The following is a 27,585-nucleotide window of genomic DNA, read 5'->3' as shown; positions in this document are numbered from 1 at the left end:
GAATCTTAGGAAATATCTCTTCTTAGAGAAAAGATTGAGTGGGAACAGAAAGAGTGAGGAAAATCAAGGGTAAAAAGACTTCACTGGGCATGGTGGCTCATGCCTTTAGTCCCAGCACGTTCAAGGCCAGCCTGGTCTACAGAGTTCCAGGATAGCCAAGGCTACACACAAAGAACACTGTCTCAAACAACAAAACACAATTGAAACAAACAAAAAAGGATTCATGTTTCCTCTTACTTCCATCACTACAAAGAAACATTTGTATAGTACGACAAGATTCTGAGAGTGAGAAGCTATTCTAATGGAATTACCTAGGGAGCTTTTTTGGGGAGGTGGCAATTGAGACAAGGACTTATATAGCATATACTCACCTGAAAACTTGCTATTTTAGCCCAGATTTGTCTCAAATTCAAAGTCACCCCTCCTGCCTCAGGCTTCTGGGTGCTAGGATAACTAGGCTAACGGTGTATGCCACTGTGCCCAGCTAAGTGACTCTGTTGTTCAAGGACTCAGCTATTTCTTTTCCCCATCCAAGAATCAGAACACACTAGGATTCATCAGGCAATGATGGCGCACGCCTTTAATCCCAGCACTCAGGAGGCAGAGGCAGGTGGATCTCTGTGAGTTCGAGGCCAGCCTGGTCTACAGAGTGAATTCCAGGACAGGCTCCAAAGCTATAGAGAAACCATTGGGGTGGAGGGGGAAGGGGACCCCATTAGGAATCAATTAACTCTCAGTCAAGGCTGTACTGATGGCTCACAACTTTATCTCCAGCACTTACGAGGTGGAGGCAAGAAGCTCAGAAGTTCAAGATCATTCTCAACTAATTTAAGGTCCAGACTGGACTACATAAGAACCTATATTTTTTTAAGGGGAGGAGGTGATAAAAAAACTGTTTATTCTATGGTTTAATGTCCCATTCTCTATGTTAATAATACCAAATGCCAGAGCTTATCCTTTTAGGCTTTGATTCTAGTGGTGTTGCTTTGGAGCACGTTAAGAATGCACTCTAGGCCTTTAAACCCAGCACTTGGGAAGCAGAGGCAGGCAGATCTGTTAGAAGCCACCTTGGTCTACAGAATAAGTTCCAGGACAGCCAGATTGTTACAAAAAAAAAAAAACAAAAAATTTTGAGAACAGTCAAACTCAGTTATCAATTTAAGTGAACATAAAGGATCATCTATTCCCACTGTTTCCATTCTGATTTACCTTTCCTATCAGTATTCTGTCCCCATTAACACTGTTGGTCATTCATACTTCCATTTTCTTACATCACTGAACTGTACATTACAGAAAGTAAAAAGTATGACTCCAAACATACTACTTAAAATAAAAATAAACAGGCTTAAAACAACAATAAACTGGGCATGGTAGTGCATGTCTATAATTTCCACACTCAGGAGGCTAAGCAGAATGACCATTTCCAGCTTAGAAGGTACACAGAATACAGCAGCACTGGGCTGGCCTGAACCACACAGAAAGACCCCCTCTGGCACCAAGGTTTGCCTGAAGTTCAGAGATTAAAACAGGCAGCCACTGGTTCTTACCTCTACCTCAGTCCGAAAAAGCGATCCTGCTTCCAGGAATCTCAGAATGAGACTGTGAGTGAGAGCTGTCTTATATACCTCTCTAGGGCTGGGATTAAAGGTGTGTACCACTACCACCTGGTTTCTGTGGCAAACTTGAATCTGGGCGGTGGTGGCGCACACCTTTAATCAGTGTTTAACAAGTTTAACTTGGGAGGCGTAGTCATTGGACGTCTCTGAGTTCAAGGCCAGTCAAGGACAGCCAAGGCTACACAAAGAAACTCTGTCTTGACAAAACCAAAATAAGGGGCTGGAGAGATGGCTCAAAGGTTAAGAGCACAGGCTGCTCTTCCAGAGGTCCTGAGTTCAATCTCCAGCAACCACATGGTGGCTCACAACCATCTGTACTGAGATCTGGCGCCCTCCTCTGGCGTTTGGGCATACATTGAGGCAGAATGTTGTATACATAATTAATAAATAAATCTTTATAAAAAAAATTAAAAAAAAAAAGAAAAACCAAAATAAAAAAATAAAGGAAAAAAAGTCACTATACCTCTCTGTAAATTATTTCTGTGTCTGTAAATTACCTCTTGCCCATATTCCTGCAAGATAGATTCTGGTGGTATCCATACTTTAGTCTGTGGTAGGCTCCCTATCTGGGGTGATATCTGTTGTTTCTCCACAGGCAAACTTTTGTCACACAACACACATGAACATAACATAAAAACAGATAAGCCTTTAAAAAATATATACAAGTTCAGTGTGGTGTCTTTCTGATGATCCTTTATTAAGCATATCTCAGAAGCCACAGCATAACACTCTTGTTCTTTTCTTTGGGAGGGGGGGATTTGGGGCACGCAGGGTGCACACACTGCCCTTACAGTCAAGATTCTCCTGTCTCAAAATGGATGGAGCTAGAAAACATTATTTTGAGTGAGGTAACCCAGACACAGAAAGACAATTATCACATGTACTCAGTCATAGGTGGTTTTTAAACATAAAGCAAAGAAAGCCAGCCTACAAACCACAATCCCAGAGAACTTAGACAATAATGCGGACACCAAGAGAGACTTACATATATATATAAGCTACATGGAAAGTAGAAAATGTAAAAAGACAAGATCCCCTGAGTAAACTGATGGGGGAGGGGAAAAGCAGGGAGGGGAGCAGAGGAAAATGTAGAGCTCAATAAATATTAAAAAAAAAATCAAGGCCGGGCGATGGTGGCAGACACCTTTAATCCCAACACTCGGGAGGCAGAGGCAGGCGGATCTCTGTGAGTTCGAGACCAGCCTGGTCTACAGAGCTAGTTCCAGGACAGGCTCTAAAGCCACAGAGAAACCCTGTCTCGAAAAACCAAAAAAAAAAAAAAAAAAAAAAATCAAGGAAAAAAAAGATTCTTCTGCCTCTTGAAATACCAAACACCAGAATAACTGGTACTTCAGGCATATACCTACCTTTACCTTACTGAGAATCTTCCTCTTTTCATTTAAAGGAAGCACTTACAACTGCTCTTTGTAATTTGAGTTGCTGACAACACTTCTTACGTTTAGGGGCCATTTACTTGAAGACAGACCCTAATACAGCACAAGTGGTTTGATAACAGGTAGTAATTAAGAGATGGCTAGTGACTACAACTCAGATACAGGACCTGAAATGATTCAGGTCCCAGGAAGTTGGGGTAAATTCCATCCTGCTACCCAGAAAAGCAATATAAAACTTATCAATAGTTTATTCTGTACTTTGCCAATTAATATTTTTATCCAGTGGTTGACAAAAAAAAAAAAAAATCCCGCCGGGCGGTGGTGGCGCACGCTTTTAATCCCAGCACTCGGGAGGCAGAGGCAGGCGGATCTCTGTGAGTTCGTGACCAGCCTGGTCTACAGAGCTAGTTCTAGGACAGGCACCAAAGCTAAAGAGAAACCCTGTCTCGAAAAAAAAAAAATCCCAACTACAAATCATGGAGCTCACTGTACACATGGTTTAAGACCTCCACGCCTGCTACTGATCTCATTCACTCAGGTGCTTGGATTCTAAATAGGGAATCCCATGATTATCTCACAGATTATCTCACGATTTACTGATAATCTATTTAAGGAAAGAAAAAGGCAAATTCAATCCCAAAGACTCAAGAACTCCAAAAATAAATGAATAAATTTAAAAACAACTCTAACACCAATGCTATATAGTAGAAACTTCAGACTGGATCTCTCTCTCTCTCTCTCTCTCTCTCTCTCTCTCTCTCTCTCTCTCTCTCGCCCTTGCTTTTTTTCTGACAGGGTCTCTCTATATATAGCTCTGTCCTGAAACACACTGTGTACACAAGACTGGCTCCCAAACTCAGTGCCTCTGCCTCCTGAGTGCCAAGATTAAAAATGTGCACCACAATACTCAACACTTTGGATCCTTGCTGCTTTTTTATAACTTAGCTATTTCCTAGATCAGTGTAACTTTTATACAGCAAGAACAATATAGTAGTAAATCTACCAATAACATAGTTTGACTAGTCATTTGATTTTAATAACCTCTAATCTAAAGTCAGGCGTGGTCACCCATACCTATGATGCTAGCACTCAGGACACTGAAAGGTGGTGGTGGTGGTGGTGGTGGTGGTGGTGGTGCCGAGTTCAAGGTCAGTCTGAGTTACTGAGTCAGCTCAAGATGAGGTCCTCTCAAAAAAATAAAACCTGGATGGTGGTACATGCTGTGATAGCATTAGGAAGGCAGGGGCTATCTAAGACTGGAAGTTCAGTTCATGCCCAGTTACATAATGAGTTTGAGGCCAGACTGGGCTACATGAGAGTCCATCTTTAGAAGTGAGGGAGAAAGAAACAACAAAATCAGAACACTGAAATGTCCTTAGAAACACAAGAATTTTACAGCTGTGATACACAAGACTAAAAAATAGGATTCAATGTACACCAAGATGCTACCTAAAATCTTTCCTGCAGGTTTTAGAAGTGGGTGGGGGTGGAGGGTCCTTATCCAGGAAAAAAGGCAGTGAACGGTAGTCAAGTTATTCTTTCAACTTATTTCCTTTTCTCCTCCACAGCCTTCATGCAACAAAAACCTCCAATCTCATAAAATGCAAATGCCTAACTCATGACCACTGCCAAGAGTCCTGACATATCGATAGGAAATCTAGCCCCTAGGTAGTGGTAATAAAAGTTAATCAGCCCTAAAACAACAACAACAACAAAAAAATCATGGTCTAAAAGTGCCTACTTACTGTACTGTCATCAAAACTTCAACTTTTATGAACCCTTTACTCTTCCAAAACAGATGTGAAAAAAAAAAAACTAACTAGAAAGGTTTAAAATTCTTTTTTTTTTTTTTTTTTTTTGGTTTTTCGAGACAGGGTTTCTCTGTGGCTTTGGAGCCTGTCCTGGAACTAGCTCTGTAGACCAGGCTGGTCTCGAACTCACAGAGATCCGCCTGCCTCTACCTCCCAAGTGCTGAGATTAAAGGCGTGCGCCACCGTCGCCCAACTAGGTTTAAAATTCTTTATCTGCACTATCTAAAGATAATGTAGATTCACTTGAGAAAAAAAAGTATTTCCTTCTCATATTCCTTTTTTTTAATTTTTTTTTTTATTTTGGTTTTTCGAGACAGGGTTTCTCTGTAGCTTTGGGGCCTGTCCTGGAACTCGCTCTGTTTAACTGGCTGGCCTCGAACTCACAGAGGTATGTCTGCCTCTGCCTCTGGAGTGCTGGGATTAAAGGCGTGCGCCACCATCGTCTGGCTGTTATCACTTTCTTAATCATCTGTTGGTGAGGGTCACAGCAGGGCTCATCATCTTGGAGAAAATTATCCCTTTTTGCATCAAAACTGTATCACACAGGGGACAGTTACAAACTTGTGAACATTATAGCAGAAACGAATACTATAAGGTATGTTAACAGACCAAGACGAATAAATCAATGAACAAAGAAATTATTGATGGCTGGCCAGTGGTGGCTCACGCCTTTAATCCGAGCACTTGGGAGGCAAAGGTGGATCACTGTGAGTTCAAGGCCAGCCTGGTCTACAAAGAGAGTTCCAGGACGGACAGCGACAGCCAGAATTGTTAAAGGAGAAACCCTATCTTGAAAAAACAGAAACAAAAAGAAATTATTGATATTTAGTTTAAGAATGCATTTAGAGGGGCTGGAGAGATGGTTTAGAGGTTAAGCGCAGTGGCTGCTCTTCCAGAGGTCTTGAGACAATTCCCAGCAACCACATCTGTAATGAGATTTGACGCACTCTTCTGGCCTGCAGGCATACATAGAGGCAGAATGTTGTATACATAATAAATAAATAAATCTTAAAAAAAAAAAAAGAAAAGAAAAGGAATGCATTTTGAGCCAGGCTGGTCTACAGAGCAAGTTCCAGGACAGCCTTGTATGGGGATGGAAGGGACAGAGACATATTTAGAAATACATATATACAAACATTCCCTAGTCTTATACTCAGAAATCAGGTTTAAAAGATACCTCACATGAGCACTTACAAAGCAAACATATGATATGAACAATTAAAACTAAATTTGAGGGAACTGGAGTTGGCTCAGCAATTAAAGTACTTACTGGTCTTGCAGAGGACCTGAGTTCAATTTCTGGAAACCACACAACAGTTCACAACAGGTTGTAACTCCAGCTCCAAAGTGGTGCTTTCTTCTGTTCTAGCCTCCATAGGCACTGCCCTCAAATGCATAAATTCCCACACAGACAGACACATAAATCTTAAAAATGAATCTGAGGCTGTGCCTCAGTAACAGAGTTTACTTAGTATATATGAGACATAGGCCCAGTTTTTGTTTTTCTGAGACAGGGTCTCACTATGTAGTTCTGGCTGTTATGGAACTCACTTTACAGACCAGGCTGGCCTCAAACTCACAGAAATCTGCCTACCTTTGCTTTCAAGTGCTGGGATTAAAGGTGTGCACTACCACCACCAGCCTAGGCCCCAATTCTTTTATAACAAACAAACAAAACAAAAAAATTGGGGCTGGAGAAATGGCTCAGAGGTTAAGAGCACTGGCCGCTCTTCCAGAGGTCCTGAGTTCAATTCCCAGCAACCACATGGTGGCTCACAACCATCTGTACTGAGATCTGGCGCCCTCCTCTGGCGTGCGGGCATACATGAAGGCAGAATGATGTATACATAATAAATAAATAGATCTTTAAAAAAAAAAACTGGAAGAAATTAGAAAGATGAGTGCTAAAACAAAACAAACACATGTAACTTCCTGGGCACTGGGCCCCACATCTGTACACAAGCACTTAGGAAACTAGAGAAGGCTTACAGTTTGCAAGATGAGCCTGATCTACATGGCCAATTTCAGGCCAGCCCAGGATAGTGAGTCCCTGTCTCAAAAATCAAATAAATGGGCTGGAGAAATGGTTCAGTGGTTAAGAGCACTTGCTGTTCTTGGAGAGGACCCAGATTTGATTCACAGCACCCATGGCAGCTCACCATCTATCTATACCTACAGTTTCAGGGTATCTGGTATCTGACACCCTCTTCTGATCTCCTCCTGTATGAGTCATGAAAGTAGTGCACAGATAACCATGCAGGTAAAACACCCGTACACATAAAACTAAATTTTAAAAGCTATACTTTTATTCTTAACTCTTACTTTTTTTTTTTTGTTTTGTTTTTCGAGACAAGGTTTCTCTATAGCTTTGGAGCCTTGTCCTGGAACTAGCTCTTGTAGACCAGGCAGGCCTCAAACTCACAGAGATCTGCCTGCCTCTGCCTCCCAAGTGCTGGGATTAAAAGCATACGACACCACTGCCCAGCATATTCTTAGATCTTACATATATACATCATCATTAAAATTTTTATTTTAGCCGGGCGATGGTGGCGCACGCCTTTAATCCCAGCACTCGGGAGGCAGAGGCAGGCGGATCTCTGTGAGTTCGAGACCAGCCTGGTCTACAAGAGCTAGTTCCAGGAAAGGCTTCAAAATCACAGAGAAACCCTGTCTTGAAAAACCAAAAAAAAAAAAAAACAAAAAAAAAAACCAAAAAAAAACAAAAAAAAATAAATAAAATTTTTATTTTAGTTCATAATAAACATTTTCTGGCTTGGGCATCATGTGGAATAAAACTTAGCAGAGTCACTCTCAAATTTTTCATACTACAAATCATAAGGATACTAAGAACTGGTCAGACCACTTAGCTTTTCTAGCAAGTCTTATGAGTCTCAAAAACAGTTCTACTCTGTACTACCAGAAATCTAAAAGCCTGACAGGAACTACATTTACAACTGTGTTCCGACTCCTTCTGTGGCTTGGCCCACTTTGATGAAAGCACAGGATGCTGTTTCCACTAATCAAAAGTTCTGTAAGCTAGCTACAAAAGGAGATACTTTTAACCAAAAATTAACCACTGTGTTTTGAAAAGTTGGACCTCTGAGACTATATGGACTTGGACACCAACTAAATGGAGAATCACTCTTCACTCCTATGGCATGGATGATAACTTTTGGGTCTGGGATAAGAGATTTGAATTGACAAAAGGCTAACTACCTTTAATCCCAGCACTCAGGAGGCAGAGGCAGGCGAATCTCTGTGAGTTTCAAGCCAGAATGATATACAAAGCCAAGTTCCAGGACAGCCAAGACAGTTACACAGAGAAACTCTGTCTCAAAAAACCAGCACCCCCCCCCCACAAAAAAAAAAACTAAACAGAATTCCGGTAAGCCCATTCTCAATTTTTAAATAGTATAAGACATGATCCACACAAAGACAAAACACAGTGCAAATGAATTAAAACCAAAACAAACACCACAGAGGCAGAGTGCTCACTCTAGGCTTAACTCAAATCATTTGTAGTCACACAGCAATAGTTTAGGGTAGCAGGTCAAAACACAGCCAATTAAGTAATTTAACCAAAGCTGGAACAAAGTTACAATAGCCAAATTTTTGGAAACCATGGTAAATTTGTTAAGAGTTTAGCGATCTGCACTTGAGCATCAAGTAAGAGTCTGTCATGGATTGAAGAATTGTATGTCTTCCACTCCCACTCACCTTTCCTCCTTTTGTCACCGGTGTAAGGCTGGCTCCTGAGAAAACTCTTCTGGAGGTCCACTGAATAACTGAGAAAAGTTAAAGTTTACATGGCAAAGGTGTCTCTTCTTCTGAACGTAGTCAAAATATTTATAACCACACTTTACTATTTTCTAGTCGGCCACATAACTATTTAAAACCAGAATAACTTACTTAATTCAGTTGTGACTACTGAACAAAACCCATACATGGAACTTAAATACAAAGAATTAACACGAGACTTACACGTCAGGCAAGTTATCTCCCAGTTCCACCAACACTAAGAAGTCATTTATCAGGAAAACCTGCATCTTTTCAACTCTACACCAAACCACCTCTCATCCACAAGCTACAGAGGGGAGGGGGGAGGGGGAGGGCCCGGCGAGAACGTGATAGCGCTAGTGCCGGTTTGTTTACAGACTCTACCAACAATCATGAGTCAGAAATTCAAGCCAGCAGATGCTTTCCAACTAATAAGGACCAACTGGGGCCGTTCTAAGGTGCCCTAAAAGATTTCGGGACAGGGGGAGGTGGACTAAGATAATCATATCACAAAGCATCCAAGACTAGACCTCAAGTATAAACTGCCAGTTTCTTGGACCTCGGCCTTCCGTACAAGGTGCTGGGCCTGAGAACTTGGGATGGGGGAGGGGGGCACACTGCGCGGTGGCCCTAAAGTGACAGGGAGACGCAGACAGAACCGGCTCCTCACATTATAAAGAGAAATGAGAGCATACAGATGGGTCACCGGACGAACGAAAAGTCCCCGTGAACTAAGGGGGTTAGCTCTAGGGGGCAACCCGGGACTGACCTGGGCAAAGGACAAGCAGTCCTCCCAGCACTGACCCGGGTGAGGGGAGGAAGACCTAAACCCTGGGAGCTTAGGAAAGGGATAGGGCCCATCCTGTAGGGAAGCGGTCAGGGAGAGGGGGGGACAGGCCGAGCCGGAACGAGACACGGACCGGGTAGGTCAAGGGGAGGGCGTTCGGCTGGGACAGTTACAAGCACGGGAGTCGGCGAGGCTCGGCGGCCCGCTTCCCGTCTTGGGTCATCCTTCTGCCAGCGGATGCTCCGACTGTTCCAGGCCCAGCCGCCCCGTCCACTGCCGCCACCAACACCGCCGCCATCTTACACTGGCCAGCGGCAGCCACCACCGCCGCCTCGGGTCTCTGCGCCTGCGCCTGCGCCGTCACGCTTTTCGGCCGCGTTTGCGACGCTGTGCTGGAGGAGACTGAGCGAGAACGGTCGCGCGAGCCCTCGCCTCCCAACCCCCCGGTGGCCGTGCAAGGGGCGGGGCTTACGGCCAACCGAAGCCGCGAGGGGCGCGTGCGCGCTGCGGAGGAGTCAAGTTGTTTTTGTGGTTTCAGAGTGGTGGCTTGGCTCCTAGTATTCAAAACACATGTGATTTAAGGCTCCTTAGTGTTGTGATAGAAAATGAACCTCACTTTCCAAGGGACTGGCAGGCAAGTCACTAGGCGTCCTCCAGTCCTGAGGTTCTAACTCTTCACACATTTTTTAAAATCTTTTTTTTTGGGGGGGGGGGGGTTCCAGACAGTTTTTCTGCTGTCCTGGAACTCGCACTGTCGACCAGGTTGATCTCAAACTCAAGGGATCCGCTTGCCTCTGCCTCCCAAGTGCGCCACCACCGCCCGGTTTAAACACAGTATTGACCCTCAAAGCAGATGTTTTTGTTCTGTTTTTCTTTAAACAAGAAATGTGAGCCAGGTTTCAAGCTGGGCATAGTGGTGCACAGCTAGCACTTAGGAGGCTCAAGCAGGAGGTCAATCCAATCAATAGTAAATTCTGGGCTAGAATGAGTCCTTCCCCCATCCCTAACAAACACAACATATACACAAAAATAAAATAGTAAATTTCCTTGTGGTATTCATTTTCTTTTTTCATTTATTTATCTATTTATTTATTTATTTTGGTTTTCCAGACAGGGTTTCTCTGTAACTTTGGAGCCCGTCCTGGAACTAGCTCTTGTAGACCAGGCTGGCCTTGAACTCACAGAGATCTGCCTACCTCTTGCCTCCCGAGTGCTGGAATTAAAAACGCGTGCCACCACAGCCCGGCTCCTCATACATTTGTGTTCATACTTGGTTCTTATTGGTCCCCTTCCCCAATAACCTTCTTTCTCCTTGTTGGATACCTTCAATTAGTTGCCCTTAGCTTTCACGACAAGTGTCTATTGCACTCCTTTTCGTTTGCTTATCAAGACAGGGTTTCTTTGTGTAACAGCCCTGGCTGAACTTGCTTTGTAAACCAGGCTGGTCTCGAATTTACAGCGTGTGCCACCACCATCCGGCTAGATCTGTTCCCTTTCATCTTCTCTTCCATTCCCTCCCTTTAAAATCTCTTCCTTGCCTCTCAGGCTCCTTTGTATTTCCTGTAAATACGAATAAGTATGTGTAATGTGTATGTATGTGCCGGGCTTTGGACATGTTGAAAAAGTACTCTACCAAGTAAATTACAACTTTGTCCTTTTTCTTTTAAACAGAAGGTCAAGGTGCTAGGTTCAGACTCCTCAACACTGACCCATATCAATACCATTCCCTCCCTCCCTCCCCCACTTCAGATCTTTGTTTTTGAGACAGGTACTTAAGTATCCTAGGATAGCTTTAAATTTATATAACTACTGTCTCCATCTCCTGAGGGCTGGGCATGCACCACCATGTCTGATTTTATCCAGCAGTGGGAATATAACAGGGCTTCATGCATACCAAAGCAAGCACTCTACCAACTGAACTATGTTCCCAGCCATATTCTAGTCCAAACTGTCTCTTGCTTAACTACCTGCTGTGTTAGACATGTGATTAATACTGTTAACTTGACAAGATCCATAATTAGTTAGGAGATACGCCTCTAGCACACCTGTGAGGGATTCCCTAGGTTAGGAGGAGAACCAAAGTGGGAAGACCCAGCCTAAGCAGGGGCAGCGCCACTCCATGGGCTGGGGGTTTAACTGAATAAAAAGGAGGTGAACGAGCACCAGTGCTCATCTCTCTGTTTCTTGACTGTGAACCTCATTCATACTTGTTGCCATGCCTTCCCCATCATGATGAACTTCCCCTCAAACTATGAGCTGGAATAAACCCTTGCTTAAGTTTCACAGATCCCACGCTGTCCATTAGGAAAGCAACCAGTACAGTATTTGTCTGTTTCCATTAGTGCCCTGATGCCCTCACACATAAGACAGTCAGAGTGTCTTTTAAAATATAAGTCATGGGGCTGGAGAGATGGCTCAGAGGTTAAGAGCATTGCCTGCTCTTCCAAAGGTCCTGAGTTCAATTCCCAGCAACCACATGGTGGCTCACAACCATCTGTAATGCAGGCATACACACAGACAGAACATTGTATACATAATATATATATATATACATATATATATATACATATATATGTGTGTGTGTCATGTCATAGTTCCCTACCCCAAATCATCCAAAGCTTTCCCATCCCATACTAAAAATCAGAATTATCTGAAGTGGAGAGATGGCTCAGCAGTTAGGAGCACTAACTGCTCTTCCAGAAGATTCAGGTTCAAGTTCCAACACCCAACAAGGTGGCTAACAAAATCCAGTTCCAGGAGATGATGCCCTTTTCCGGCTTTGTAGGCATTTGCACAAATGTGGTATATAGACACAAGTGCAGGCGTGGTGTACCCCTTGAATCCTAGCACTGGAGCAGAGGCAGGTGGTTCTCTGTGAGTTCAAGACCAGCCTGGTCTATAGATAGAGTTCCAGAACAGCTAGGGCTACACAGTGAAACTCTTGAAAAAAATATTTTTATATATACATAATAAATAACTCTTTTTAAAAGGAAGGGCGGAGACATGGCTCAGTGGTTAAGAGTACTGGCTGTTCTTCCAGAGGTCCTGAGTTCAATTCCTAACAAGAGGTCTGGCGCCCTCTTCTGCCTGCAGGCAGATATGCAGACAGAACACTATACATAATAAACAAATCTTTTTAAATTTTTTAAATCAAAATTATCCCAGGCTTTACATCATTGGTTCTGTCTTATTTTTGATTTTATCTCTTCCCTGGCAGCCTGGATCTGTTTCAGCCTCATTACCTTTATTGCTATCACAAAACTCACAGTATGTGTCAGCTCCAGCGTGGTGTTTTACCTTGGAATATTCAGCTATAAAGTTTATTAGAAAGCATCTTTCCTCTTAAGTTAGGTCTCTATACAACTGGTACTTTCAAAGAGAGGCAGCGCTTGACTATTGGGAATAACACTTCACTATCCATGCACCTCTATCCCCATTCTGCTTTTATTTATTTATTTACTGACAGGGTCTCACTGAGTAGTTCTGGCTGACCTTGAACCCAAGTGCCTTCTGCCACCTGAGTTCTGAGGTTAAAGGCACCGCCACACCTGGCTCTGCTTTTATTTTAAGAGAAGAGGCTTCACAGGTTGGGTGTGGTGGCCCATACGTGTGGTGGCTCCCAGCATTTGAGAGGTGGAGGCAGGAGGATCAGTAGTTTAAGGCCATCTTTAGGCTTATAGGATCCTGTCTGAAAACAAAAAAGAAAGGCAGGTCTCCAGCTCTTGGGCTCAAGTGATCTCCGGCCTCAGCCTCCACAGCAGGAGAACAGATGTGCACTAGAGTACCCAGGCTGCATTACTTTTTCATAACATATTCTACTTTAGAACACTTAACCTATAGTTATAGGGTAAATTCAATGTGTGGATGGGTGCTTTGCCTGTAGCTCTGGGCACCACTTGTGTGAGTGCAGTGCCTGTGGAAGCCAGAAGAGGGCATCAGATCCCCAGGAACTGGAGCTACAACTGACTGTGAACTGCCATGTGGATGCTGGAATTCAAATGGGGTTGTCTGAAGAGAGGCCAATGCTTTTAATCACTAGGTCACCTCTCTAGTCTCCAATTACATATTTTAAAACTAACTGTATTATTAGAATATAAGTTGCTGAAGACAAGAATTACCCTTTTTTCATCTTTGTAACCTTAACACCTATAGGAAGTCTAGTGAGCCAAGTAGTGAAAGTCCTATCACCCTACTGCATTCTTTCGTTAGTCAGCAACTACTTCTTATATCCCTATTACATGAGAGGCTGTGATCTTGGCACAAGAGCAGTGAATAAAATAAACCAAGACTCTTTTGTTTACATAACCTTTTAGTGAAGAGGGAGAAGAGATACATAAACAATAATGTAAAGTTTGAAGATTGATATGAAGTTAAACAAGGGAAAAAGCAGGTTTCCAGGTTACTAGGACGGGTGTGCTCTCTTATCCTGGGAGTTCAAAGAAGACCCCTTTGCTGAGGTGTGCTCAGAATAAGAACCTGAAGTGAGAAATTGAGCCATACACACCTGGAGAAAAGTGTTCCAGTCCAAAGGTTAAGTATGCTTACATAGGAAGCCAGGTAATACAAGAGAAGGATATAAATTAATAAATTAAAATTTTTAATAAAAGTGGCATCATTGATTTCTAACTGAAGCCCACCCTAGCTGACTTCTGTAACTGCCTTCAGGGAGGCAGAACAGAAGCTGACAGACTCGTTAGGAAGGTTATGACAAAAGACCTGCAGGACGAGTATTGCAGTCCAAGTGGTACAAGTGGCCGTGCTGAGGATGCGCTCTCAAAAGGGCAAGGAGGTGAACTTGCTAATAGATTGAACATGGATGTGAGATAAGAGGGAAAAAGCAAGGATGTGTGAGTTATCTTAACTGAAAAAGAGCAATGCCTTTTTCTGAGATACATGTAGGGGAACAGGAGCAGGTTTTTTGAGGGGAAACATTAAGCTGTTTGTCAAATCTCAAAGCATGGAGTTTTTTGGGTTTTGTGGGGTTTTTTTGGTTTTTTTTTTTTTGGTTTTTCGAGACAGGGTTTCTCTGTAGCTTTAGAGCCTGTTCTGGAACTAGCTCTTATAGACCAGGCTGGCCTCGAACTTACAGAGATCTGCCTGCCTCTGCCTCCTGAGTGCCGGGATTAAAGGTGTGCACCACCACTGCCCGGCAGCATGGAGTTTTATGCTACAGAAATAAACAACCTTACTTCTCATTGGGAAAGATTGTAATGGCTCCTATTTTGGTTAATGTGTTTCAGTCTTGTTACAATGATTTAAAATTCATAATCCAAAAACACAGTTCCTTTTGCATCAACCTATTAAGATGGACCACATTTGTGTCCACCCAATCTGATGACTTGGTTGGTGTGACAATAATGAGCTCATTAAATGGGGGATCTGCTAGAGTTTTTCAAAGGAAGAAATGATTTATTTTGGCTTATGATTTCAGAAGATTCAGCCCATGGTTGCCTGGCTCTACGTGCTTGGGCAGAATATTACAGCAGGAGATCGGGTGAAGGTTGTTCTTGTCCTTGGCAGACAGGAAACAGAGAAATGGGATAATATAGGAAAAAGCCAACCAGGTCTATAGCCTCAAGGGCAGGTAGTGACCTACTTCCTCTAGCTAGAGCCCCATCCACTCCCACCTTTTACCACCTCCCAATAATGCCATCATATCATGAATACAGTAAGTGAAAACTCCATTGATTATATCGGAATTCTCAGGATCTGTTTTTGGAAAGCTATGGTATTTCACTAACCCCAAGGTATTTTTTAACATTTTAAAAATATACTTTGATCATGTTTACCCTTCCCCCAACTCCTTCCAGATCCTCTCCACCTGCTTACCCACTTTATATCCCTCTCCCCACTCAAAAGACCCCCAAAGCACAAGAAAAAAAGAGTGAGAATGGACATGTCCAAGGCTTAAGACTGTGAATGACTGTTACTGGTCCCTTACAAATACAAACTACTTCTGATACTTTCTGATGGGAACTGAGAGAGCATTCATTCCCAACTAGGGGATTATGAACTTCAGTTACGAAGTATTTTAGGCTTTGCAAGCCATACTATCTGTCACTACTCTACATGGCCAAGGTAGCACAGAAGCATTAAAAGACAGTACATAAATGATCAAGAACGTCAATAAACCTTTACAAAACCCGGAAAGCAACTGGCCTGTGATGGCTTACATCAGTGGGTAGACACTGGCTAATAAAGGTGGAAGGAGAGAACTGATTCCACAAAGTTGTCCTCTAACTTCCACATGTTCATGGCTTCACCCCATCAAACACACACACACACACACACACACACACACACACACACACAAAATAGTTTTTTGTTGGGAAACTGACCACATTTGACTTATAGGCTGTAATCTGCTGACCCCTTTATAATTGTCACATAACCTGCTTTGAGGACCACTACTTGGTTAGCTTGCAAGCTATCTACTGTAACCCACCAGTCAGTTTCTGCAAAAGCCAGAAAGATGGGCTGGAGAGATAGCTCAGTGGTTAAGAGCATTGCCTCACCTTCCAAAGGTCCTGAGTTCAATTCCCAGCAACGACATGATGGCTCACAACCATCTGTAATGAGGTCTGGTGCCCTCTTCTGGCCTATAGACATACACGCAGACAGAATATTGTATACATAATAAATAAACAAACAAATATTTAAAAAAAAAAGCCGGGCGGTGGTGGCGCACACCTTTAATCCCAGCACTTGGGAGGCAGAGGCAGGTGGATCTCTGTGAGTTCGAGACCAGCCTGGTCTACAAGAGCTAGCTCCAGGATAGGCTCCAAAGCTACAGAGAAACCTTGTCTCGAAAAAAAACAATAAATAAATAAATAAACAAACAAACAAATATTAAAAAAAAAAAGCCGGGCGGTGGTGGCGCACGCCTTTAATCGCAGCACTCTACGGAGAAACCCTGTCTCGAAAAATCAAAAAAAAAAAAAAAAGCCAGAAAGATTAAAGTAAATGAGGATCTAATGAACCCTTTAAGGGTGAACTAATCCTTGCCATTTCCTTCACAATAAAACATTATTTTTATCCTGACAGAGGTGAGGATGCAGTCGCAGGAGTTTCTACTTGGTCTTTCGGCCAAATGCTGGGCATCTTCACTGGCAGGTCATACCGAGACACACATTTGGATGTTGCGGAAATTATCAGAAGATAGAATCTGTAGATCCACTGTAAGGCAGATTTGGTCTGGCATCCCACTTATGTATCCCATAGTTTCCTAAATGAGGAAAGTTTGAAGAAACACTGCTGTGGTGCTTTGAATCTACGGACATGAATGCCTACAAAGACCTGTAATCTGTGTGTGATGTGATTTTTGTGTGTGTTGAGTGTCATGTCTGTGTGTGAGTTAACCGCATACATGCAATGTCCACATAAGTCAGAAAAGGGCATCAGATGCCCTGAAATTGGATTTACAGACAGCTGTAAGCCACTATGTGGACACTGGGACCCAAACTGAAGTCTTCTGAAAGACCAACAAGTACTCTTAACCACTGAGTTACCTCCCGATGACACTGACGGCTTATCTTGATGTTCATTTATTGGATGTGGAATCAGCCAAGGGACACATGGGCAGGTCTGTGAGGACATTTCTGTGAAGGACTGAAAGGGAAAGGCCCTCCCCCAATAGGAAGAACCTTTCAGCTGAAAGTATTATTTGCCTGCCTGACTGCCTTCATGTTTTCTGTGTTTTTGAGACAGGGTTTCTGTTTAGCCCTGGCTGTCTTAGAACTCTCTGTAGACTAGGCTGGCCTCAAACTCAGAGATCTGTGTAGGCAGTGACTGCTCGTTCATTTCCCAGCCACCTGAACACAAATAATAACACATAAACTACATTATTTACAACACTGCTTGGCCAATACATTAGGTTTTTTACTGACTCTTACATCTTAATTAACCCATTTCTATTAATCTGTACTTTACCATGAGGGTCATGGTTTACCAGTAAGGTTCTGGGGCATCTCCCCGACTCTCCCTACTCTCTCTATATCTCTGTTCAGATTTCCTGCCTGGCTATATCCTGCCCTGCCATAGACCCAAAGCAGCTTCTTTATTAACCAACGGTAATAAAACATATTCACAGCATACAGAGGGGAATTCCACTTCACATCTGCCTGACTCTGCCTCCTAAATGCTGGGATTAGAGGCATGTGCCACCACTGCCTGGCTCTGACTTGATTATTTTTGTTTGTTTGTTTTTCGAGACAGGGTTTCTGTAGCTTTGGCTGGCCTTGAACTCCCAGAGATCTACCCGCCTCTACCTAGTGCTGGAATTAAAGGCCCAAGCCACCACCACCCGACATCTGCCTTATTTTTTTTTAATTTTTATTTATTTATTATATATACAGTGTTCTATCTGCACGTATGCTTGCATGCCAGAAGAGGGCTTATAGATGGTTGTTTGCCACCATGTGGTTGCTGGGAACCATTCTTCTTTGACCTCGAATTTGAAGGTCTTATTTCTATTTCTTGGTTGCCTATCTGTCCTGTTCATAGATCACCTGGGCTCTATTAGCAATCTCCACTCAAGCTGTTTCCCTGTAGAAAAGCTTCCATTTTGCTTTAAAAGGTAAGTGCTGCATTTGCTTTCCAAAGGAACACAGTGAATTTTTCAGTTCAACAGCAAACACTGCATGTCCACTTCCTGAATCCTTTTTGTACGTTTTTGTCTTACCTGCCATGTCTACTTAATGTGGGACAGTGGTTAAGAGCTATTTGCTCTTTCAGAAAGCGGGAGTTCAGTTCCCAGCACCCACATCTGGTGGCTCGCAACTACTCATAACTCCAGTGCAGGGGATCAGAGGCCCAACACACATACACACAAACAGATTAACAATAAACCTTAAGAGGTTTTTTATGTCAGATGTTTTATTTTTTTTTTTTTAATGTGGGCCACTTTCTACAAACTCCCCAAGCTTCCCAACAGCCTACTTCTAGTTTTTGGGACATGAAAGCATGTCCTAGGGTCAGAGGAAAAAGATATTATCATACACCTTGTAAAAATTTGATTGTTTCATGAATCCATCTATCCATTCAGAAATTTGTTACCCGAACACACAGAATTTTGGATGAGAAGCTCTTGTGAACTTTGAGAACAGTTTAAATATTTAAACACTGATTAGTTCCCACAGGCTATTTGCAAGCATGCTTCCTCCCACAGAATGTGTGGGATGTGGGATCTTTAAGAGTGACTTTAACCCAGGGGTCAGGGAGGATGTGTCAAAGTAACTCAAATGATAAATGTGAATTTGTTCTTGCAAAAGTTATTTTCCACGGGAGTGGATATGATCAAAATACATTTCATACATGTATAAAATTCCCAAAGAATTAATAAAAACATGTATTTTAAAAGTTATTTTCCAAGTGAACCAGGACAGCTAGGTGGGCTAAAAGGAATATCCATAAAATATATGGCAACCATGGTCCTTAGACCTACTGAGGTCATTTAACACTAATTTAGAAAACATGTTAACAATATATCATTAACATCAACTATAATGTAAGAAGTTAAGACTGAACTACCAAGAAGATGAAGACAGTATCCTTTTACCAAAGGAAGGGCAGTCTGAGCTGGAGGGCAGGGTCATGGTACAGTCTAGCACGTATTATACTATTATACAGAACTATCGATGACAAACAACCAACACATGCACTCAGAATGTTTATTAGATACTGTCCCCTGGGGCTCGCAGGAAAAGAGACTCAGGGTACATCCCTTTCCCAAACTCCTTCCTGAACCAAGGAGTCTAGGGAATCTGATATCATCAAGTAAACCAGAATGTATCTGGGTAGAATGGCCATTCATTTACCAGATCTGACACCACAATTATGTGTTGGCCAGGGAAGGGAAGGGTCTAGTGAGAATGGTACAGGTACTAGATGAAAGGAAACAAGATTGGCCTTCATTAATCACAACATTGGTTCAGAGGGGCTGGAATAAATAAAAATCTAAAGAGAGGAGGTAAGAGGACAGCCAGGCAGCAAAGGAAGGTCAAGAGCTCGGTTCACCCAAATCAGAGAGCTGTATAAAGAACCAGGGTAGCAACTTGAGTTCTCAGGAGAAAAGGGGAACTAAGGGCACAGCACCTAGGGACAGAAAAAACCTAGGGCTTCACTTCCATCCTGACCACAGGTAAGTGCAAAAGTCCTTTCCCTTCAGAGAGTTCAAAATGAAGGCAAGGAGATGTGCTGCCAAACCTACAGTCCCAGGGCAGGCTACATTTCTCCCCATCCCAGAGGTTCCGCCTAATAGAAACACAAAGTCTTAGGACTCAGCTCCTGCTCCCCAGATCCAAGACAGGAAGTAGAAACAAGGCACGAAATCCCTGGGAATAAAGGGGAACATGAGTACAGCCATATATAACAATATTTCTAGGCCCGGGAAGGAGTGAAATGCCCCGAAAATTAATAGGCAATTAATTGGCCTATTTCTAACAGCAGAACTCATGACGGAGTAAGGCTCACAGAAATGCCTACAGAACAGACCCTCAGCTGGTATGGCACAGTCTTGAATGGGATGTAGTGTGGGGCAGCCAGCTCCCAGAGACAATACTTCTGCCTCAGTTCCCAATGGTTCTGCTGATTCCAGGTGTTCCCCATGGCTGGGACTCAAGGAAGAAAGCGAGCTGTGTTTCACATGACCAGACACTGTTCGCCATTGGCACCTGGTGGGCCCGATAGATTGAGGGTATCCAGGTCAAAGTTGAGGCCAGGAGGCTGGAGAAGAGATGAAGCAACTGAGAAAACCACTCATATTTCAGGTCAGAGCTTCTGAAGGCCCGTCCCTAGCAGCCAGTTATCACCTTATATAGATTAACTGGGTGTTACTGGAGTCTGCAAACTGGGTTAAATTGTGAAAGGCATACTCACCATCTCCCCAGCCAGCTCTTTTGGAGGATGGCCTAAGTCCTGTAACTAGAAGATAAAAATATGAGATAATAAATAAATATCACAGGGAAAAAAAAACACAAAAAAGTAACAAAAGGAATCTGATTTGTGATCTGGATTTCTTTTTTTTTTTTGAGACAGGGTTTCTCTGTGTAACAGCCCTGGCTGTCCTAGAACTAGTAGACCAAGCTGGCCTCGAACTCACAGAGATCCACCTGCCTCTGCCTCCCAAGTGCTGGGATTGAAGGCATGTGCTGCCACCACCCGTCATGATCTGATTTCTTCTGACCATGGTATATAGATTTTGTATGCTCCCTGCACACAGGTTTAGTTGTATAGCACCCTTTCCAGACATCTCTTCCATTCACCACCAAAGTGGACAGCACCAGGAAGGCAGTGAAAGGTCTTACCTGCTGCATAAGATCTAGCACCGTCTCAAAACGAGCCCTGTGAGTAGCCTCGCTGTCCGTGGGTGTCTCTGCCTCAAACTGCTCACATATTTTGCCCATGACCCTGTGCTGCTCCTGATACTTTTCAAACTGCTCTGGAGGAATAGATTCCTGGTGACTCTGCAACCATTCCGGATACTAAGGAAAGAGAGGGAATGGGTGGAAAAGAATTAAGTGAACAAGGAGAGAAGGGGCTTAGAATGTGAATAGAAGAGGACAAAGAGGAAAGAAAGCTAAGTAAGCAAGTTCACTGTGGAAAAGACAAAGTACGGTGACTCCACCTGGATATACTAGTATTTATGGTAACTGCAGATTAGTAAACTCTGTCTGTGAAAAGCAAGATAGTAATCATTTTATTTAGGCTCTGATGATTGTTCTAGTTTCATTCCTGTGACAAAACAACAAAAACAATTTGGGGAGGAAAGGGTTTATTTTATTTCATCTGATACTTCCAGGTAACAGTCCATCACTGAAGGCAGGAACTTAAGCAGAGACCATGGAGGAATACTGCCTACTGGCTTACTTTCTTCTTTGATTTTTTAGCTTTCTCATATAGTCTAGGTACCATCTGCCTAGAGACGGTACCACCCACAGTGAGCTATGCCCTTCCACACCAACCATCAATCAAGGCAATTCCTCATACACATGGTCATAGTCCAATCTAATCTGGGCAATCCCCCAACTAGACCCCCTCAAATGACTCTGAGCTATGTAAACTTGACAGTTGCAGCTAGCTAGAACATGGGTCACATGTGGTCTCTGTTGAACATTGTTCTCTGTTGTTTTTTAGATTTATTTATTTTTACTTTTTATGTATTAGTAGTATATTACCTGTATGTATTTGTACCGTGTGCATACCTGCCGCACTTGAAGGTCAGAGAAAGGGGTGTCAGATCCCCTAGAACTACAGTTACAGATGGTTATGAGCTACCATGTTAGTGCTGGGAGCCAAACTGGGACCTCTGCAAGACCAGCGAGTACTCTTTAACAAGCCCCCTCTCTAGCTGGGGTTTTAGTGGGGGGCAAGGGTGGCATACGCCTTTAATCCCAGCATTTGGGAGGCAGAGGCAGGCATATCTCTGCAAGTTAGAGGCCAGCCTGGTCTACAGAGTGAGTTCTAGAACAGCCAGGGCTGTCACACAGAGAAACCATGTCTCGAAAAGCAAACAAACAAACAACAAATAAAACCACACAAACACACAGAAACAAGCCCCCCTCTGCTGGCAGGGTTTCTCTGTCCTGGAAACTAGCTCTTATAGACCAGATTGGTCCCGAACTCACACAGATCCGACTGCCTCTGCCTTCCGAGTGCTGGTATTAGGCATGCACCATCACCAGCAGGCTTAAATTCTATTTGTTTTTTATATGAATGTTCTGCCTGCTTGTATGGCTGTGCACCATGTGTGTCTGGTGCTCTCAGAAACTGGAAGAGGACATCAAATCCCCTGGAACTGGAGCCACAGTCCATTCTGAGCTGCTATGTGGGTTCTGGAAATTGAACCCAGGTCCGCTGGAAGAGCAGTCAGTGATCTTTTTTTTGGGGGGTGGCGGGGAAGGGATTTGGTTTTTCGAGACAGGGTTTCTTTTTGTTAACAGTCCTGGCTGTCCTGGAACTCACTTTGTAGACCAAGATAGCCTCAAATTCACTGAGATCTGTCTGCCTCTGCCTTCTGAGTGCTGGGATTAAAGGTGTGCACCACCATCACCTGGTGGAAGTCAGTGCTCTTAACTGTTGAATCTCTCTCCAGTCCTGTTGTTTTTAAACTTAAAAATACAAAAACCGGGGCTGGGAAGATGGCTCAGTGGTTAAGAAAACATACTGCTCTTGCAAAGACCCCAATTCAAGTTCAATAGCCAGCACTCATGTTAGGTGGCTCACTGCCAGCTGTAACTCTAGCTGAGGGTGATCCGATGCCTGTGGCCTCCAGAGGCACCTGAACTCATGTACGCACATGTGTGCACACCCACACACAAACCCCTAATTAAAAGTAAATATTTTTAAAAGAATGTAAAAAATACTCTTCGAGTTGGACTTAGGCTATGTTACCCACTTCCCACTCAGGCACATGCTGTCCTGTAATGCTACAGAGCTTCTATTTCTCTACCTCATTTCTCTAGTGAAATGATAAGCTTTTTAAGAGGGACCATCACTTCAACTACTCTCAAACTGTTCACAGTACCAGCACAAACTAATAAAGTTAGAGATACACGAAGGAGCGGACCGGTTAGACTCACAGTCTTGAACTAATTTACAGAAAACTAAAGCCGAAGAATTTGCCCCAGCATGGACGAACAATCAGATAGATCACCTATGTACCTTTATTCTCAATAACTTCTTCTACCTCCAACAGAGTTTGAAAAAAGTACTTGTATACTCAAATTACACTTTTATTATGCACAGTCTGAGCAAAGTAGCCCACAAGTTGAGATAATGAAAACAGAAGAAGAGGCAGAAGTGGAAATTCACAAACCTTTTCCGTGATCTCCTTCAGGGACGGGTACAGCACATCCTTAGACAGCAGGTTCTGCATGATACTCTGCATGATGGGGAAGATGTTCCCCTCCCCATCCCCTTCATCCATGCCCAGTCCTTCCATGGCTTTGGTGAGCTCCTCTTCAGACATGCCTGAGTTCTAGACAAGACCAAAGAGAGGTGAACAGTTTACACTGTACTTTCATTTGGGTGGAAAAAACTATCTAGATGTGCCTGCAACAACAATTAAGGCAGGGGCAGAGTCAGGGAGATCCCCTAGACCATCTCTTTGTGAGACTGCCCAGGAGCACCTGGGAGTGGAAGTACCTGAAGGTCAGTGGCATTTTTGGCTAGCCCACTTAATGTCTCCTTTAGGCAAGAAGTAAATTCTTGTTGAGAGTTTGCATCACTGCCTAGGAGAGACGAAAAGAACCAGGATTACCTAGGATGTTAACTGTCAACTTGTCCAGACTGACCTACTTACTAGTCTAGATAGAAAACATTTATTGTCAAACTACTACCACTTCAAAATCTTAACTAGTTTTTGGTCACCTTCATGGTTATGCCATAAATCTATATAATGTGTTAACAGCTCTCCACAGTAACACTCGCAACCCTGGCCTTTAAAACGGTTGGTTTGGGATAATCTTATGTATTTATGTACTTTTGAGACAAGGTCTCATTATGTAGTTCTAGCTGTTCTGGAACTTACTAGGTAGATGAGGCTGGCCTGGAACTCAGAGATCCACCTGCCTCTGCCTCTCAATGGTTAAAGGAATACACTATTATACCTGGCTAAAATAATCTTTTTTTATTATTACTTTCCAAAATATCTTAACCATTTCTTTCAGTAAGCAAGATGCCCACACCTCTTTCTCCTGCCTTGTCCCACACTCCATGGCTGTGACATGACTGTCAGTAATTTCACAATCATGGTATTCTCAGCAATAAAGTGGTCTGTCCAGTATTTTTTGTTTGGGGTTTCCTCACCCACTCTCCCAGCTGCCTCTGAGAGCTTTTGGAACTGTTCCACCAGGTGGGGCTCTTCTTCTGCCAGCTCCTTCATTGCCTTCTCAAACTCTGCAGTTGCTTGGGAAGCCAGCTCACTGTCGAACAGTTCCTGGAAAAATTTCTCTTGGGAGGCGAAGAGTGCATCCTGCAGGGAAGAAATGGACAAAATTCACCTCTTGCAGCACCACCCTGAGTCTAGCCTCCTATAGGAGCTCAGGTTGCGGTTTTGGAAAACAAAACACCTCCCCGACAAACACCTCTACTGAACATTCTACATGTCTCTTCTTAGGGGGCCTCAGGCAAAGAAGCTGGCCACTGAAGGAACAGTATGAGGTAGCATACAAATCCAACCACTTAAAACTGCTCTTTTCTCAAGCTACTTCCTTGCTATCCCTCAATATAACCCCAGGTCCTTGTTTCACAAGAACTGAGGCCTGGAGGAACACTCAGCAGTGTGAGGCAAAGGTATCCTCCCAACCCCCCTTCTGGACCACAGGGAACTGTCCCACCCCTGCTCTGAGCTCCATGCCCACACCCCCCTCCCTTAAGGGGGTGGAACTTATACTTTGGCCGTGTCTCCCGGCGATCTCTTCTGGGGCCCTGATGCATCAGGGGCCGAGGTGGTAGGAGGGGGTGCTGGGGAGGGTTTGGCTTTATCGAAATCATCAAGAGCACCTTTGGAAACAAAAGACATGATGGGTATGTTGGGGATGGGTAAGGCTAGACAGCTCTGTTTTCCGTGCCAATTCTCAGGAAAACAATCATATAAAATGTCAGCTTTCCTGAATTCACTCTCTTATCTTGGCGTCTCCCCTGCCTGGTCCACGGATCAACAGGTTTCCTACCACCCTTGGGAATCACCTAACTTACTGTGACCAATTGGGAAAACAAAAAACAAAAAACTTTTACATAGAACCCGTGTTCATCTCAGAACTAGGAGGGAAGGGTTAAATAAGCCATGAAGAGAAATCTCTATATGCATACTATAAAATTCCCTAAAAGTCCCACCCAGTTATCTAACATGAATAGTGGGGAGAGAGAGACTTATTTCTTTGGACTCACTCTGAGGCCTGAAAGGCAAGAACCTCTCATAAGAAAGCACAGGATAGCCCACTCAGCATTGTACGGGCCCTACTACTACCACAAACTCCACACATTCTATAGGAGGGCAGCAAATTCTTAAATTCTGTTCCAATTTAGTTCTCCCTCGGCAGGCGCCTACAGGTTCCCTTAGCCTGATGTGCAGTAACCCTTGGCCAATCGAGTCACTTGGCACGCCTCCCCAGATCTGCTCATTTTATGCCGGCCTACCTCGCTGTGACTGAGCAACAGATAAAAGGTTCACCTCTGCCCTGAAAAGCTTGCCAGGACCCAGTGAAAGGGCACTGGCCTCATTCTGAGCAGGAAACCAGAGTGGAGGGCAAGAGCAAGCAAGCGAGAAACATCCACCATCATTTCAGGAAGATGAAGTGTTTTCCCCCCAGGGCTGACTTACTCTCAGTTTCTCCAAGGGATGAAAAAGGATGTTAGGCATGGTGGTGCCCTTTTGGTAGTGGGCCAGAAAATCACAAGTTCAAAACCATCTTTGAGTCTGAGGGCTAGCTTCGACTACATGAGACAGTCTCTCAAGCCAAGAATAACTTTAGGAGTGGTTTCCTTGAACTGCTGACACGAAAGAACTAAGGGCCTGGTAAAATCTTAGGAAAGACTGTGAGGTAAAAGGAGTTAGGAAAGATACCTTGATACGATCATGGACATAAGGACTCTTGGAGTTAAAGGTTATTCTGTCAGTGCTGCTGCTTACAGGAGAGGAGACTTCAGTAATTTACTAAAGCCGGTCCTGGAGGCTCCTGCCCTTCGCAGCACTCCCAGAGCAGGGAGGCTCGGGAGTTCAAGGCCAGGCAGTGCTACAGGGTGAGATCCTGCCTCAAAACCAGCAAGAGAAGTTTGGGGGGGGGGCGTGAAACATCTCATTACAGTTAGTTTTCTCCTCCGCTGGGAGATTTGCGGTCTGGGCTGATCTGTGGCCAAGGTGACACCTAGCTCCTGCTAATGAGGAGGGCCGGGGTCGAAGTCAGACCACCTCCCCCGCCAACCACTGGAGAGATTCTCCCGCTCCTCCCCGAAATCTCAAGTTCATTTAACCCCCAATGGGTCCTCGTCCCCGACCGCTCTGGCCTTTCCCATCATGGGCTCTTACTTTCCAGAAGCTCCTCCAGTTCCCGGTCCGCTTCGACCCCAACATCGCAACCTTCCTCAGCGGCCGCCATCTTGCTGCCTCCGACTTGCCGTAGGAGGTGGAACCACTAAAGCCACCACCTGTCCCGCCCCTAACTCCGCCCCCAAGACTTGTGCAGCCAATGAAACCATTCTACTGTGCAGGACCGCCATTTTTAAAGGGACAGGAAACCGTGGGTTTCTTTTTCTTTTTGTTCTGGAAATCTACCTAGGTCCTTATTCCTATTAAACTATCACTCCACCCCTGGAGCTACACAGCCGCAGCAGCTGAACTTGGTCTAGAACTTGAGCAGGCTGTTCTAGAAATCGGGCTCCTCCGGTCTCTATTTCCCAAATGCTTGACCCACCAGGCCCAGCTTGATGTGGGAGTCAAGATGGGGGGGGGGGGGGGGGCTGAAGAAGTGAGAGGATTTATTTGCTTTCCTTGTTTGTTTACTTTCCCTTTCACACAGAACTTTTAGTCTAGAGAGGTTTTGTTTTCCTATTTACACCACAAAGCTCAGCTAAACCTGGAGCTATACATCTAGTGACGCGCATTTTTTTAGGCTGAGACAGAATTGCTAAATTGAGGCAATCTTGGTTTCACCCCCAGAGCCTGCAGGGTAGGAGACCTCCACGTGTGCTCTTATACAAACACAAAATAGATAAACAAACGGATTGGCAAATCTATTTTTAGCACGTAGCGAGCATCTACTGATGTATACAATCTTATTCTGAGAACAATAAAATATGCAAATAAATCACTTGGTCCTGCCTGTGAGGGTTAACTTGTGGTAGAATTAGAAACATAGGTGGTAATTAATAGAATTAAAACAGACTCAAATACAAACAATTCTTTCTCTGTGGTCTTTTTCTTTTGTGTGTGCATTTGTTTTGTTTTGTTTTATCAAGACGGGGTTTCTCTGTGTTGCGCTGGCTGTGCTGGAAGACCAGAGTGGCATGGAACTCACAGAGATTGCTTGCTTCTGCCTCCAGAGTGCTGGGACTAAAGGCGTGACCTTTCTGTTCTTACTATTGATATTCCTAGCCTCCTACCTCAACACTGATTTACCGCAACTACTCTTTCTGACTTCCTAATATATAATGAATAGTGACAAAACGGTATTTTACAGAACCCCTTTCCCTTTCTTGCTTGC

General features: G+C 43.8%; 2 protein-coding genes across 5 annotated transcripts in view; both read right to left on the bottom strand.

The window, feature by feature from the left end:
* Positions 1-9,815, bottom strand: part of Dcaf8 (DDB1 and CUL4 associated factor 8) — a 42,614-nt gene extending 32,799 nt beyond the window's left edge. The window contains exons 1-2 of one of the 3 annotated variants that reach the window (XM_075989153.1): positions 9,689-9,815; positions 8,539-8,606 (exon numbers count right to left, since the gene is read on the bottom strand). The gene's annotated coding sequence lies outside the window, so the exon portion shown is untranslated. Of the gene's footprint in view, positions 1-6,997; positions 7,019-8,538; positions 8,607-9,518 lie in introns of those variants that run through there. The other 2 variants (XM_075989152.1, XM_075989155.1) reach the window with 2 other exon arrangements.
* Positions 9,816-19,039: 9,224 nt separating this feature from the next.
* Positions 19,040-26,502, bottom strand: Pex19 (peroxisomal biogenesis factor 19). 2 transcript variants are annotated; one of them, XM_075989150.1, is made up of 8 exons: positions 26,412-26,502; positions 24,777-24,886; positions 24,191-24,356; positions 23,528-23,613; positions 23,199-23,360; positions 20,689-20,865; positions 20,261-20,305; positions 19,040-20,107 (listed from the first exon to the last, which is right to left on the bottom strand). In XM_075989150.1, the coding sequence occupies exons 1-8, from the start codon at positions 26,479-26,481 to the stop codon at positions 20,024-20,026; spliced, it is 900 nt and encodes a 299-aa protein (XP_075845265.1). In that variant the 5' UTR covers positions 26,482-26,502; the 3' UTR covers positions 19,040-20,023. The 2 variants fall into 2 exon arrangements, with proteins under 2 accessions (XP_075845265.1, XP_075845266.1); XM_075989151.1 differs by lacking the exon at positions 24,777-24,886 and having other exon boundaries at positions 26,412-26,499.
* Positions 26,503-27,585: the final 1,083 nt, after the last annotated feature.

The sequence above is a fragment of the Microtus pennsylvanicus genome, chromosome 10 (genome assembly GCF_037038515.1).
Source record: "Microtus pennsylvanicus isolate mMicPen1 chromosome 10, mMicPen1.hap1, whole genome shotgun sequence".
NCBI lineage: Eukaryota > Metazoa > Chordata > Mammalia > Rodentia > Cricetidae > Microtus > Microtus pennsylvanicus.
This window is presented reverse-complemented; position numbering and strand designations above follow the sequence as displayed.